Source organism: Cyprinus carpio, chromosome B18, assembly GCF_018340385.1.
Source record: "Cyprinus carpio isolate SPL01 chromosome B18, ASM1834038v1, whole genome shotgun sequence".
Taxonomy (NCBI): domain Eukaryota; kingdom Metazoa; phylum Chordata; class Actinopteri; order Cypriniformes; family Cyprinidae; genus Cyprinus; species Cyprinus carpio.
The window spans coordinates 23,957,837-23,974,161 of NC_056614.1; the positions used below are offsets into that span (position 1 = coordinate 23,957,837).

The 16,325-nt window shown below is 32.6% G+C and overlaps 1 protein-coding gene across 1 annotated transcript in view; it reads left to right on the plus strand.

Moving 5' to 3' along the window:
• LOC109044877 (protein unc-13 homolog C-like) overlaps window positions 1-16,325 on the plus strand; it is a 121,279-nt gene that overhangs the window by 85,242 nt on the left and 19,712 nt on the right. The window contains exons 16-21 of the mRNA XM_042743623.1: window positions 23-166; window positions 3,146-3,223; window positions 6,124-6,201; window positions 14,441-14,529; window positions 15,725-15,865; window positions 15,946-16,069. Coding sequence (XP_042599557.1) covers window positions 23-166; window positions 3,146-3,223; window positions 6,124-6,201; window positions 14,441-14,529; window positions 15,725-15,865; window positions 15,946-16,069 — 654 coding nt within the window. The remainder of the gene's footprint in view (window positions 1-22; window positions 167-3,145; window positions 3,224-6,123; window positions 6,202-14,440; window positions 14,530-15,724; window positions 15,866-15,945; window positions 16,070-16,325) is intronic.

The following is a 16,325-nucleotide window of genomic DNA, read 5'->3' on the forward strand; positions in this document are numbered from 1 at the left end:
TCTTGTGGTGTTTTGATTGCAGTTCCAGCAGACGTCAGAACACGCTCTCTTCTCCTGCTCGGTGGTGGATGTGTTCACGCAGCTCAACCAAAGCTTTGAGATCATTAAGAAGCTGGAGTGTCCAAACCCTCAAGCTCTCGCTCACTTCATGCGCAGGTTTGCAAAGGTGAGACAGAATGCAAAGAGAAAGGATGTCTCTTGAGGCTGTGCATTGGAGATTTTGCCATGCACTTAAAAAAATCTATAAAATCTAACCCCTAAAGATGTAAAATACATGCAACTCACAGTCTGTGGCGGTATGATGAAAGATACCAGTGTTCAATAAAGAATGGCATGTGTTAATAATAATAATAATAATAATAAACGGCTGTTCCACCAGGCAGTATTACTCTAACTGTAGGGTGCCATACGGTTGCCAGGCAGCTGAGAGCATAAAACGATGAACAAATGATGGAGAAGAGCTTTAAAACATGAAAAACCAAGACCTGCATTGCTTGAAAGCACTGTAATGTTGCTAAAAAAAAAAAAAAAAACCTGGGGGTTGGTATGTTTTTTTATGTTTTTAAAAGATGTCAAGTTGCATTTATTTGATGAAAAATACAATTAAATTGTGAAATATATTTACAGTTTAAAACAGCTGTTTTCTATGTGAATATCTATTAAACTGTAATTTATTTCTGTGATGCGCAGCTTTATTTTCAGCATCATTACTTCAGTCTCCAGTGTCACATGATCTTCAGAAATCATTCTAATATGATGATTTGCTGCTCAAGAAACATTTCTGATTATTATCAATGTTGAAAACTACTTCAGATACAATTTATTTTTCAGGATTCACAGATAAATAGAACGTTTTTTTTTTTTTTTTTTTTTTATAGAAACTTTAGTAACATTATAAATGTTTTTCATGTCACTTTTTAATTAATTTTTAATCCTTTCTGAATAAAATTTCATGGCTTATCCCGCACATAAAAATGCAAATTGGTGTGTCTTACCATATTATTTTAGTGTATTATCTGAATTATGAACACACTGGTTTGTAATGCAAACAGATTTATCGTTTACTGCATGTTGTTATTCTTCTCGTTATTTCTCTAGAGGCTAATGAAACACATTTAGGAATAAGGAGGATAGGTGTCTTTTAATATTAGTAGTATTTTAACATGCTTCACCTTCAAGGAATTAATTTAAATCATCAGGTGCAAGTATTTATCTACTCTTTACAGTGATTTACAGCAGTGAAAAGCTCATCAGCTCTAGCAGGCAGTGACAGAGTTCAGATAAAGGGCTAAGGATGGATTTAGAGCAGTTTACACTGAGTGGATAAACCTCCTTGATTTACTAAACATCACACTGTGTGTGTACGAGAGCGTTTAGTTTGAGCGGCTGCGTGTAGAAGGCTAACAGGAACATTTGAGATTGATGGTAAATCATTTGATGCAGGGGCAAATTTTTCAGATTTTAGACAGAGTGTTTTTTATGTGTGTCTATATAGTGTTTTGTAAATATATGTTTGGTAAGTAAAAATTCTTAAACAATTAGGAAAAATAAGCAATGTCTCTACAAAGGATGCTCAGCAGTGAATGGGTGCCGTCAGTCCAAACAGCTGATAAAAACATCACAAGTAATCCACAGCGCTCCAGTCCATCAGTTAACATCTGGAGAAGACAAAAGCTGAAACAAATCCAGCATTAAGATTAAGAAGTGTTATAACTTATATATTATAACACTTATATGTTAACACGTTTTTAGCCAAGATGTTAGAGATTTGATCACGTCGCTAAACCTTTTCGCAATAGCAATAGTGATGGTTAACTTTGAAAACACCACAGATGAACAAATCAATGCAAACAGCTTATAAAAACAGTGATATAACATATAGCAGATTTTATAAGAGATTTTAGGAGAGCTAATGTATGTTGTAGGTGTCTCTGGTGAATGCAAATGAACTGCAAAGGGCAGAGAGAGAGAGAGAGAGAGAGAGAGAGAGAGAGAGAGAGGGGGTGGTGTTGAGGGATTGTGTGTTAAGGGTAGTTTTATGGGTAATTGGATTACTTCATGCAAACTTGACACGAGAAATCTATTTCGGCCGCCTTATAAGACGCATATCATTACTGCCCTCATTTACTTATTTACATATTTATGAATATGTTAAGAGCTTTATTCTATTTCCTTGGCTCCAGGTTACTAATCTCAAAGTTGCCACACTTTTTTGATGGATGCAAGCTAACACGTCGTCACATGGGATACAATTGTGTTAGTATTTTAAAGAAATTCATATTTTTAGTCAGCAAGGAAGCATTAAAGTGATCAAAAGTGACAGTAAAGACATTTATAATGTTACAAAAGATTTCCATTTCAAATAAATGCTGTTCTTTTGAACTTTCTATTCATCAAAGAATCTTGAAAAAAACACTTTTTACAAAAAAAAATATTAAGTATTAAGTATTAAAACAATAAAATGATACAATTATTAAATTAAAAATATAATAAATATTTTTTCAACATTGATAATAATCAGAAATGTTTCTCAAGCAGCAAATCATAATATTAGAATGATTTCTGAATATCATGTGACACTGAAGACTGGAGTAATGATGCTGAAAATACAGCTTTGAATCAAAGAAATAAATTAAATTTTAACATAGACTTATATAGAAAACACGTATTTTAAATTATAATAATATTTTAAAATTTTTACTGTATTTTTGATCAGAGAAATGCTTACTGACCCAAAACTTTTGACTGGTAGTGAAAGCATTTGTGGTTTAGGTCTATAAATAATAACAGTAACACCAACACAGCTTATAGCTTCTATAAACTACTGTGTTTTTTTAATATATAATAATAAGCTATAAATTATAATATAATAATGCTAAAAGTTTGATCTTAACATATCATCATTTCTGTTAATAGTGTTCACCGTCTGTTTGATTACATCAACAAACTGCTTAATTTTTACTGTACCTTTCTGCCATATGGACATCAACCTGACATAGTCACCACTGATAAGCTATTATTAAATATATATATTACTAAATACATTTCTGTAAAGCTGCTTTGCAACAGTTTGCATCGTGAAAAGCACTATACAAATAAACTTGAATTGAACTGATTTATTGTATTTATTTTATTGTTTTTTTATAACATAAATAAAGTTCTTCTCCAGTATGCTGTGATCATCTCTAAAGACTTCAGCAACCATCTGAACAAAGAGAAAGTGGTGAGTCTACACACACACACACACACACACACACACACACACACACAGACACACACACACACACACACACACACACACACAGACACACACACACACACACACACACACACAAACACAGCACACACACACAGACACACACACACACACACACACACACACACACACACACACACACACACAGACCACACACCACACACACACACAGACACACACACACACACACAAACACAGACACACACACACACACACACACACAAATCTGCTTTGTCATAAAATGTCTTCATGTTGTAAAGTCATGACCTTGCGAGTGTGTCTTGATCAGAATATAAAGGGATGCTTCCGTCATTTTTTTAACAAATAACTTGCGAGACCTTCTCTCGTCCTCGTCTCCTTCCTCTGTGCTTTCAACTTCATGCTCTTTGTGCAAAATGACATGATTCGCGGCGCTAACTCAGAGCTGCTTTTGTTCTACCTCGAATTTTCACCGTGTCTAACTGCGATGATTACAAAAGCTTGACACCCACGACGTCTGCAGCGGGAAGAAAGACAGATGTATCTTTTAAGTGGCATGACAGGACCACAGAGAGACAATCACGCGGCCGGTAATTAAAGACATATCTCTGTCCGGTCTCGGAGGACAGAGCCGCTCCTCGGGGCTCGTCCATCGCTTAATTGACAGCTCGGTTCATCCTAAGAATATCTACATCTTTAAATGCACCGATTCCCATAAATCTGCTCACCGGAGTTTATATACATTGTCTTGAATTCAATTTACGAGTGTGTGAAATCAGCCGCTCTCGTCACAGAGACGATGTTCCCTTGTTTCAATTAGTGTGACGGCTTCGTATTTTGGTTCCAGAGCTATTTGTCACACGGCTGACGTGTGACCTTTAGGAAGTGTGTCGGTGCAGACAGTAAGAGCCAGTTTTAATTAGCTTATGCACTCCTGTGTTGATTACGCACTCTTACCCATCCAATTAACTCATGGGATGCTTATACGAGAGCGTTATGACTGCTGGATCTCTAGTTCATCTGTGTGTCAACACAAATCTGCTTATTTAACATTTACTGGAACAGACACTTTTTACCCAAAGTGCATTGCGTCTCATCTGGAGGAACCCGGAGTCAGTCGCTTTTCTCATTTAACACTAGTCACACTGAGTCTGAAGGTCATCTTAAACCTTAGTTTACCATCAGTCCGATTACTGAGTTTGATGTTTGTTTAACCTTTTTCAATTCCAGATGTCATTCTACACATAAAATAACATGCTTTGAATGTATTTGGGAGGTGGATTTAAAGATATTCATACAGTACGTTCTAATGCACTATTTTCATTTGTTTTTCCCCAAAATAAATAAATAAATAAATGTTTTTTTTTGTCTATTTTAATAATAATAGTAATAATAAGTATCATCATTATATTATTTAGATATTTTTTTGTAATGCAGTTTAATGCATTATTTTTTTTATTTGTTTCCCCCCGAAAATAATAACAAATAAATAAACAATAATAATAATAAGTATAATGATTATTGTATTATTTATATTATATTTTTATTATTTTATTTTTCTAATGCATTCTATTCATTTGTTTATCCGCCAAAATCACATAAATAAATAATTCATCATTTTTATAACAAGAACAACAATAGTACTATAACAATAGTAAATGTTATTATTTAATTTTTGTTTATCTATCTATCTATCTATCTATCTATCTATCTATCTATCTATCTATCTATCTATCTATCTATCTATCTATCTATCTATCTATCTATCTATCTATCTATCTATCTATCGTTCTATCTATCTATCTATCTATCTATCGTTCTATCTATCTATCGTTCTATCTATCTATCTATCTATCTATCTATCTATCTATCTATCTATCTATCTATCTATCGTTCTATCTATCTATCTATCTATCTATCTATCTATCTATCTATCTATCTATCGTTCTATCTATCTATCTATCTATCTATCTATCTATCTATATTCTATCATCTATCGTTCTATCTATCTATCTATCTATCGTTCTATCGTTCTATCGTTCTATCTATCTATCTATCTATCTATCTATCTATCTATCTATCGTTCTATCGTTCTATCGTTCTATCTATCTATCTATCTATCTATCTATCTATCTATCTATCTATCTATCTATCTATCTATCGTTCTATCGTTCTATCTATCTATCTATCTATCTATCTATCTATCTATTGTTCTATCTATCGTTCTATCGTTCTTAATTATTGATTAAATATATACTTTAATTAATATAGTCTATCTATCTATCTATATCTATCTATCTATCTATCGTTCTATCGTTCTATCTATCTATCTATCTATCTATCTATCTATATCTATATTATATTGATTTATAATGAAAACATGCAATGCATTAGAATTCAAATATATTAAATTGTGCATTAGAGCAACCTGTCAGATGCATCATTAACTATTACGATTATGACTATTAACTAATATAATAACTATTACAATGTAATAAAATACAACTGACTTTAAATATTATTAGATATAAGGAAGCATTACGCTTTAAGAAAACAGCTGCTGTGCATTAATTCCATGTATTTTCAAAAGGAAATGAGTGTTTAAATACAACTCAATCGTGTAAATCTGCCATTTCTCTGGAGAGGCGGAGGCATAGATTTCTGTGTAATGAAATTCAGATTAACTGCCACTGATGAGAGGAAGATGTGCAAAATCAACGATCAGCATCCAGATGAATCAATGCCCTGTGTATATAATCACAGAAGTCTTCTAGTACAGTCGTCTCCTTGCATTAGCCAGACGGAGGGTTTTGAACACTGAATGTATCTGGAAAGCAGTACAATCGATCAGTCATGAAATATCTTGTCTATCTTTCTTCTCCTGATAGCCCTGCATACTCTTGAACAACATCCAGCAGCTCCGAGTTCAGCTGGAGAAGATGTTCGAGTCCATGGGAGGAAAGCAGGTCAGTAATCTAATCAATGTTTCCGAATACTCCACAGCAATGTTTCCCACTAACTGTCTGTGTGAGTGAAGCTGTAGAACATCCCTTAGTTTCAGTAATGTCTCAGTTACTGTAATTATGAGTCTGATTAGTTGAAACTAGAAGGTCCAAGCTTCTTCCTCTTTACTTTTGGGTTATGATGCTTCGGCTGGTTAGTTTGGTTAGTTTAACACATCCTGATGATTTATTTATAATCTTCAAGACTAGAATGTCAAGATTCTGATTCAGATTCTAATTCAGTTTAGTCCTTTACGTCTGTCTAATTCCTTTATGATTTCATCAATGACTCTTTCAGTACTTAAAGATTAATCAGGCCTAATTATATACTTAATAAAGACACTAAACAAAAACAGTACTGTTTTTGCTAACATTTATTTTATTTTATTTTTAATTTTTTTTAAATAAACTTTAAAAAAAAAAAAAAAAATTGTTTTTGGTAACTATTTAATTTTTTATAATTTTTGTTTTTACATTTTTTATTTTTATAAATTGTATTTTCTATTTTTTTTATGTATATGTGTATTTTATTTCTCATTTGTTTAAAGTATGTCTTTAGATGTTTAAAAGTGTGGAAATTACACACTATTATTATGACACAATAATTATAATTTCAGTAATTTGTGTCAATACTTGATGTGAGTTTTACGTGACAGAAGTAATGATTTTTAACGATCATAAAATAAAAGCAATACTGCTGTAACACTTTATTATATTATTTAATTTAATTTTATTTTATTTTAAATACATTTCCATTTATTTGGACAAAAATGTGAATATGTATCCTAATCTATATGTTCTCTAAACAGCCAGTTAGAAATTACACACTTCTCACAAAATACAGTAACATTAAATAATTATGATTTTAGTGAGTATTTGAGTAGTTTGACAAAAGTAATGATTTATGATGATTACTTCTCTGAGGGGTTCAGTCTGTGAATTGTTAGAATTATTGAAACCGATATGAGTTGAGAGATTTTTAATCTTTTACTTTTATTAAATACAACAAATCCATTATGTTGAAATGTTTTTGTTTCCATCCAGAGGAGACAGTGCAATGAAAAGACATGCTGTCTATTTATATTATTAGTATTGTTTTGCCTCATCCAATCTTTCTTTTTAATCTCATTTATTTTGCACTGCTGCAAACACTTTTGTATTTTTGCACTGTGTTTGTTCAGCATTGGCAGTAAAGAACTGTTCATGAAGCTTTTATGGAATATATTCTCCCTCAGGCCATCCAAGATCAAGATGAATTTGATTCTTCATCAGGTTTGGAAAAATGTAGCACTGCATCAGTGTCTCAGCAATGGATGCTCTGCAGTGAATGGGTGCCGTCAGAATGAGAGTCCAAACAGATGATAAAAACATCACAATAATCCACAAGTAATCCACAGCACTCCAGTCCATCAGTTAACATCTGGAGAAGACAAAAGATGAAACACATCCAGCATTAAGACGCTTTTAACGTCAAACCATTGCTTTTGGCTAAAATATGAGTGCATAATCCATAATAACACTTCCTCCAGTGAAAAAGTGCATCTCCTGTTGTCTCTCACATCAAAATCCAGCCACATATTTGTTTAGAGCTGTTTAAACAGTGCTTGATATGAGCAGATTCTCTCCTGATTCAGACCAGATGACTTTTTCACTGGAGGTAGCATGGATTATGGACTCGTATTTTAGTCAGAAACAATGGTTTGATGTTAAAAACATATTAAAGATGGATTTGATTCAGCTTTTGTCTTTTGTCCAGATGTTAACTGATGGACTGGAGTGCTGTGGATTACTTGTGGATTATTGTGATGTTTTTATCAGCTGTTTGGACTCTCATTCTGACGGCACCCATTCACTGCAGAGCATCCATTGCTGAGACACTGATGCAATGCTACATTTCTGATGAAGAAATAAACTCATCTACATCTTTGATGGCCTGACGGTGAGCACATTTCCAGCAAATGTTCATTTTTGGGTGAACTACTCCTTTAAGAGAAACGTGAAAATCGTTTCGTTAATTAAAAAGGGAATTCAAGATTAGCCACACATGCGTGGATCCATCTGACATCCGGTGTAGCCATAGAAACAAATGATTCCAAATGATTCTGTGAGTTCAGAGCCGCCTCGTAATTACGGTAAATCTGCATGATGTGAGCGCAACTTAACATCCCGTGTGAATTGTGCATGCGTGTTGTGATTCTTCTCTCTGTTCTCTCCAACTATGACAATGTCCTTGTTTCTTGTCGTCCCCGTCTCCTCTGGGCTCTTGCACCAGGAGGAAGGGACTGTGGTCTTCTGCAAGGTGTGTGGACAGGTTTCCTTTAACATCTCTATACACCGCTGCTCTACAGCCAGAATTCTGTCATCATTTACTCATCCTCATGTCGTTCCAAACCTGTAAGCTTGTGTACTTTCTGTCTTTCCGTTTGGAGCAACATTAAATAACAGCAAATGATGAAGCTGCTCTCTAGTTGTGAATTCTGGCTGTAGTGTACGGTCCTTATTCATCCCGGTTGAGCGGTGTAACTGGACACGTTTGAGCAGCACGAGCACCCATCGAAACACCTCACTTCCTGTCTCCCGTACTTCCTGTCCCGCCCGCTCAAGAGCATGCTGCACCTGCTCGAGTTTCCTGGCATGAAACCTCACAAGGACGATTATCTTCAATAACTGAGGCTGCTAACATTTAATGTTTAAGGGGTCATTCAGCCAAAATTTAACAATCGGTCATTATTTATTCACCTTAATGCACTCACATAAATATTTAGGACTAAATTTAAGATTGTATATAAATGTGTTTGAATATGTGTGTGTATACAGAAAATGTCTAAATATACTTTGTAAATATATTTTTCTTTTTAAAAAAAAAAAAAAAAAAAAAAAATATATTATAATATCTATATAGATATATATATATATATATATATATATATATATATATTATTATTATTATTATTATTATTTTTTTCCATATATTTCAGTCCAATGAAAATACATTCACATATGTCGCATTTTAAGAAAAATTGGAAATGTAAAAATGTGAATGTATTCTTGCCCTTGAAATCTAAATATATTTTCAATTTCAAAAATATAATTTATTGAGCTTCACTCTAATATATAGTTGACATATATTTAAAATATATTTTTGCAAGATTTTTTATTTTTATTTTATTTTTTTGTGCTTTACAGGAATTTATTTTAATGAAGGCTAATGCATATTTCTCAGTTTAAAAAAAGCTATTGTTGAAAAAAATTATGTTTAATTAAAATATGAGAATGAAAAAATATGATTTATTGATTGGTTTTATTGATATGTATTTTGTTTTGTTTATTGTTTCAACTTTAATTGTTAAATTGTTTGGTATATGGTCGTTTTTGTTGATGTTTTAATTGGTGTATGACTGAGAATTATATTTTTAGTTTGTTAAATCTGTTTAATTCAAATGGATTTTTATATGCAATTCAAATACATAAATCTTACATTCAGGCCTATATAATTATTTGAGTGTGTTGTTTCAAACCTCTATAACTTTCTATTTTATATGAAACACAATATATCTCGCATGCAATGTAAGCGAATGATGTAGAAGCTCTAAAAATGACAAACAGCAGCTTAAAAGTATCATAAAAGTAGCCAATGTCACTCGTGCACATGTATAGTATATATTCCCATGCATATATTTCAAGTCATGTGACAGCTTTGTGTGAGGAACGCACTGTACATTTTGGTTAAAAAAAAAAAAGTCACATATTATGCTTTTATTTTTTTGCATTGCATTGCATGCATTTCTTTTGGAATAGAGCAGCATGACCATATTGCATAACTTCTTTTTAGTTCCGTGGGGAAAACAAAAAGTGACAAGTTTAGCAGAATGACATGAAGGTGAATAAATGATGACAGGATTTGGATTTTTGCTGAAATAACCCTTTACTGGCGGTTAGCAGAGCTGTTTTGCCTGAACTTGCTTTTTAATCATGTGCAATGTTTATAATTATGTATATCAGAGTTTGGAAGGTTTTAGTTTGTTGCTGATGTTTAGGTTGCACTGTTCTCAGTATGTTTTTTTAAAGGACCTATTATTTCCCCTTTTACAAGAAGCCTCAGGTGTCCCTAGAATATATCTGTGATGTTTTATGTCTGTGTAAGTTTCAGATCATTTTAAGGGGTAGTTAATTTACTTTGTTTTATTTGCTCTCTGTTGTCCACTTATAATGTTATCAAGATTTTTACATCAAAAAACATCATAATTTAGAAGATAGGCTATTTTCTGTCGTTTCAGCCCCCTCATCAGTTTGAATAGGCGTGGGCGGATTGAAACCTGTGTGTTCACCTCTCTCATAAACACTATATGCGTGGGCGGGGCTAAACAGACAATGATGTAGAATCGGTGGGCAATCGGTGGGCGGGGCTAAACAAGCAGTGCTGTAGAATCGGTGGGCGGGGCTAAACAGACAGTGCTGTAGAATCGGTGGGCGGGGCTAAACAGACAACGCTTTAGAATGTGTGGGCGGGGCTAAACAGGCTATGCTTTAGAATCGGTGGGTGGAGCTAAACAGGCAATGCTGTAGAATCGGTGGGCGGGGCTTAATATGCAGTGCTGTAGAATCGGTGGGCGGGGCTAAACAGGCTGTGCTGTAGAATCGGTGGGTGGGGCTAAACACGCAATGCTGTAGAATCTGTGGGCGGGGCTAAACAGGCAGTGCTGTAGAATGATGGGCGGGGCTAAACAGGCAGTGCTGTAGAATGATGGGCGGGGCTAAACAGGCAATGTTGTAGAATCGGTGGGCGGGGCTAAACAGGCAGTGCTGTAGAATCGGTGGGCGGTTTATTATTTGCACGCGTTTTAAAGCCATATCAGTATAAACTTCTGATATATGTGGTACTGCACGTGCACAGAGATCTGGCTGTCAGATGGCACAAGGTTACGTCAAAAACACATAAACAGAGTCGGTTATGTCTGTGAACTTAAACAACTGGGAAAGAAATGGTATGTGTATATTAGCAGTCATTAAATGCCATTCATAATGTGTTGAAAGCACTGGGTAGTTTTTGTCCAGCTATAAAGTACTTCATATTAAAGATTCATAAAGGCATATCATTTGTACGAGCTCCAAAGGTCTGTCAGATTAAGGTTATGTGTCTTACCTCTGTTCAACTGAAGGCTACAGAGCTTTAAAAAGAGTCCAGCTGTTTGAAAGAGTGACTAATTTATGAATTCTGCTTCCCTCATGAAACTCAATTCGTTCAGTGGAAATAAAAGCGAAACGCTCCAAATATAACCCTGCCTTCTCTGGCAGCGCCACTGCTCCCAGAGCAATTAGCCAAGTGAAAGAAAAATGTAATTACAGTGGCTCGTTATCATGGATTTATAAATAAAACATCCCGAAATGTCCAAGAAAAATTAACTGCGAGAGTCAAAGTTAGCTGCGATAGAGCGAGCGTTCACACACGGATCGCCTGTTATCTGCTAATTAACGATACGAGGTACAGTAGACCACAGGTGCGGTATACAAGAGTAATCTTCTGTACAATTTCACATCATGATTCCCTAATTAAGAATCTAATTAGAATATAATGAACTCAGCTATAACTTAACAATGTTAATATTTCACTTCTTACAGCGGTTTTAGACCATGATTTAACACAAATCCGTCTGTAATTATTGTAGTCAGTCAGACCTCCCAGATACAAATACAAATCTTTTAAAAATACATGAAGTTTGATACATAACTAATATTTTTGTATTTTGATACTCGTCTTTGTCTCGTGGGTAAAAACTTTTCTGGCAATACTGTATGTCCCTGGTCACATTTCAAAATCCAAAATAAAAAGGATAAACTATTTTTCCACATTCAATTCTTATAACCTCATTGAGGAAAAAATAAATTCTCATTACCATAATTCTTGCATATGTTTTACTTTTTATTTAGAAGTGCAACAGGTGAGTACATGAATAAATAGTAATAATTTGCATACATATATTTACAAAATGTTTTTAAATACTATAATATAAATAAATAATATATATAAATATAATCATAATATAAAATATATATATCATATATACTGTATACATATATATATATAATGAAAAATACTTCAGTTTAAATTAGTATTCAAGTATCAAGTGAATTGACTTTTTTTTATAAATATATAATGTAGTTTCGTTGTCATATTACTTTGTATAAAAAATGTTTATACATATATATATGATAATAAGATTGTATAAATAGATGTATAAATTAAATTTGTACATTTAAATTTACTTCAAACTTTAATAAAGAAACATTTCTCATTTAAATTGTAATAAAATAACAAATACTTTATGATTTAAATGAGTAAAAAGTATTTTTATTAAAGTATAAAGTAAATATAAGTGTATATATTTCTATTCATTTCTGAAATGAGAAAATTATATATATATATATTTTTGTTATGGTGTATATTTATTTTTATTTTTTTTTTTTTTTTTATTTTCTGAAATGAAAATATATAAACATTTATATTTTATTACAGTAATGAATATCATGAATATATAATGAGAAATTGGGTGGAGATGCCATCCTAAACATAGACTTTCTTGAAGCACAGTACAATTTCTTATGTTGTATAATATTGCAGATTGAATAATAAGGTGTGAAGCGTTGGTTGTGTTTGTGTTATCAGTCATGACTGCTGGCTGTGCTTCTCTGTCAGTGACAGAAGGGACTGATCTCCATGAACCCGATGAGATCTCACACACCAGCATCGGCCCGCAGCCGTCACTGATTGATCTGGACGGCCCTCCGCTTACCGGGAGCCATAAACACTCTTACAATTCACAAATCAGCCATTCATCCCCAATACATGGACATCCTGCCACACACTGCTGATACAACCACTAAACATACTTAATACAACTAACATGCTGGAAATCATGCATGAAAGCAAAGCATTGTGCTTCATCTTTAGGAGACGTCAGATCTGATGGACAGCCATAGATTCTGATACACAAGCCTCTTTTTTCAGTTAATAATTTTTCTTGTAGAGGTTTTTAAATGGTACCTGTTGTCAGTAATTATGAATAATTATTAATTATTTCTTAGGGCACTTTGAAAGTGTGATTGCCAAGTTTTATATTATATTGCATTTATAATTTTGGATATTACATTTTATATTCTATTTTTTATATATATATATCTTATATTATGTATTACATTAACAGTCTAGAAACATATTTTTGTAGCAAAAAAAAAAAAAAACTATAAAATATGTTTTTGCAAATGTTCTATAATGTAATGCATTTTTATACAAAATACATTTTTATAATATATAATAATGTGTGTGTGCGCACGTGTGTGTGTTTTATTATTATTATTATTATTATTATTATTATTATTATTATTATTATTATTATTATTGTTTTTTTTTATTTTATTATTATTATTATTGGTTTGTATTTATTCAGCCCTTTCAGTGTTTCAAAATTCTTATTGACAAATTTTGGATGAATTTTGAAAAATCTTTTTTCTTATAATATATTTTATTTTGCATTTGTATATTATATTATGTATATATCTTATATAAAACAGTACATACCCTTACAATATATTTTACATTTTTGCAGACTATGAACATGTATTTTCCTTGCTTTTTATTACAAAAGAAATCTATACAATAAAAAATATAAAAAAGCACTATTATTGCGAATATATTTGAATACTTTTTTATTCAAAACACTTTTTTAATATAATAATTACTATTATGTGTGTATGTATGCATGAATGTATTTATTTATTCATTTATTTATTGCAGTAATTCTGCCCTTAGATCATTTTTTAAAGTGTAGTTGACAAATTTTGAATGAGTTTTGGAAAGTCATTTATCTTATCTTATATTTTATTAAACATTTTAGATTTTATTTTGTGTATATTTTACATTATATATTACATTTGCAGTCTATAAACATATTTTTCCTTGCTTTTTATTACAAAATAAATCTATAAAATATATACAACAATATGCAATTTTGCAAGTATTCTATATTTTAATAAATTTGTATATAAAATGTATTTTTATATAAAAATCGTATATAATGTCTATGTGTTGATTGATTGATTGTTGACAACACAACATCAGACGTTTCATACGGACGCATGTCGTTTCTGAGTCCTCAGCGTTTCCTGTTCCTGTGGTGTGTGTCATGTGATTGTGTGTGTTTTCCAGCTGGACGCGGAGGCCAGCGATCTGCTGAAAGAGCTGCAGAATAAACTCAATACGGTGCTGGACGAGCTCAGCGGCGTCTTCGGCTCCAGGTGACTTCTGAGGGAATCATGGGTAAAGCTGCTAAGACGCAGGAAATATGATCAGATTCTGTTGGACTTGCTACAGTCAAGTAAAAAGAAATTTGTCTCACAAATTGAATGTTATTGTTACACATACAGTATTTGATTGGATGATATGTGACCCTGGAGCACAAAACCAGTCATAAGGGTCAATTTTTTTAAATTGAGATTTATACATCATCTGAAAGCTGAATAAATAAGATGTATGTTATGACAGGACAATATTCGGCTGAGATACAACTATTTGAAAATCTGGAATCTGAGGGAGCAAAAAAAAAGAAAAATCTAAATATTGAGAAAATCATCTTTAAAGTTGTCCAAATTAATTCTTAACAATGCATATTACTAATCAAAAATTAAGTTTTGATATATTTACGGTAGGAAATTTACAAAATATCTTCATGGAACATGATCTTTACTTAATATCCTAATGATTTTTTACATAAAAGAAAAATTGATAATTTTGACCCATAGAGTATATTGTTGACTATTGCTACAAATATACAGGTACATATGATTTTTTTTTCTAATTTTTTTTTTTATAATTTATTTTATTAGAAGCAGAATCAGAAAGAGCTTTATTGCCAAGTGTGCTTACACACACAAGGAATTTTTAATATTTAACCAAATAAACAAGTGATTAAAAATAAATACGAGAAATAAATTAAAATAAAATAAAATTATTTTTTATGGAGAACATGTACTTTATTTTATAGTGAAAATAATAAAAATCACAATTTTTTAATGTGTTTAATACAATAAAATATTCATATTGATTAGAATTTATTAAATAAAATAGAAAATAATTTTCATGGAGGACATTTATCTTTTATTTATAGTTCAAATATTTAACGAAGGTCTTATATATTTTACTGTACAGCTAAAATAAAATACACCTGCAACATTTATAAAGGAAGTATATATATAAGAAAATTCATGTTGCCTTCTGTGATTAGAAAACATAGACATACAGATGAGCTTGAATGATAAAAATTCTACTTTTATTTTCTTTTATGTTATTGTATTAAATAAAAATATTTTATAGAGGGCTTATATACAGTATGTTATTGTATGGTTATATAGACACACAGGTAAGCAAACGTGTTCTCATTCTTAAAGGAATGCTAGTATGGATGTAGTTTTCACGTTGATCATGTCTGTGCAGTTTCAAGCCGGTCATTGAGGACTGTGTCAAACAAATGAATCAGGAGCTGATGCAGATGAAGGGAAGCGCAGGGAACAAGAGTAACGCAGCCATGGACGCAGAGACCGTCCTCAGACCCCTCATGGACCTGCTGGACAAGAAGTGAGGAAACCCACAGCATCATCTGATGAAGCACCAGCTGCGTTTCTTTCTTTCACTCCGTCCCTCTTTTTTCTCTCCAGCCTAATTCTGTTTGCCAAGATCTGTGAGAAGACGGTTCTCAAACGGGTCCTTAAGGAGCTGTGGAAGATAGTGCTCAACACCATCGAGCAACAGATTGTTCTTCCTCCTCTCTCAGACCAGACAGTGAGTGTCTCACACACACACACACACACACATCTGCTCCTAACACAAGCTTATGGAAATGTGAGTGAAGACACAATCACAGATCAGCTGAGGATGGAAACAAACGTGCTCCATTTTGAAAAGTGCTGTTTAGCGGTTAAGGGATCTATAAAGAGGAATAACCATAATTAGGAACACCTGGGGTCTCATTTATAAACATTGCGTACGCACAGAATGGGCATAGAAACATGCATACGCAAATTTCCACGCACGTATC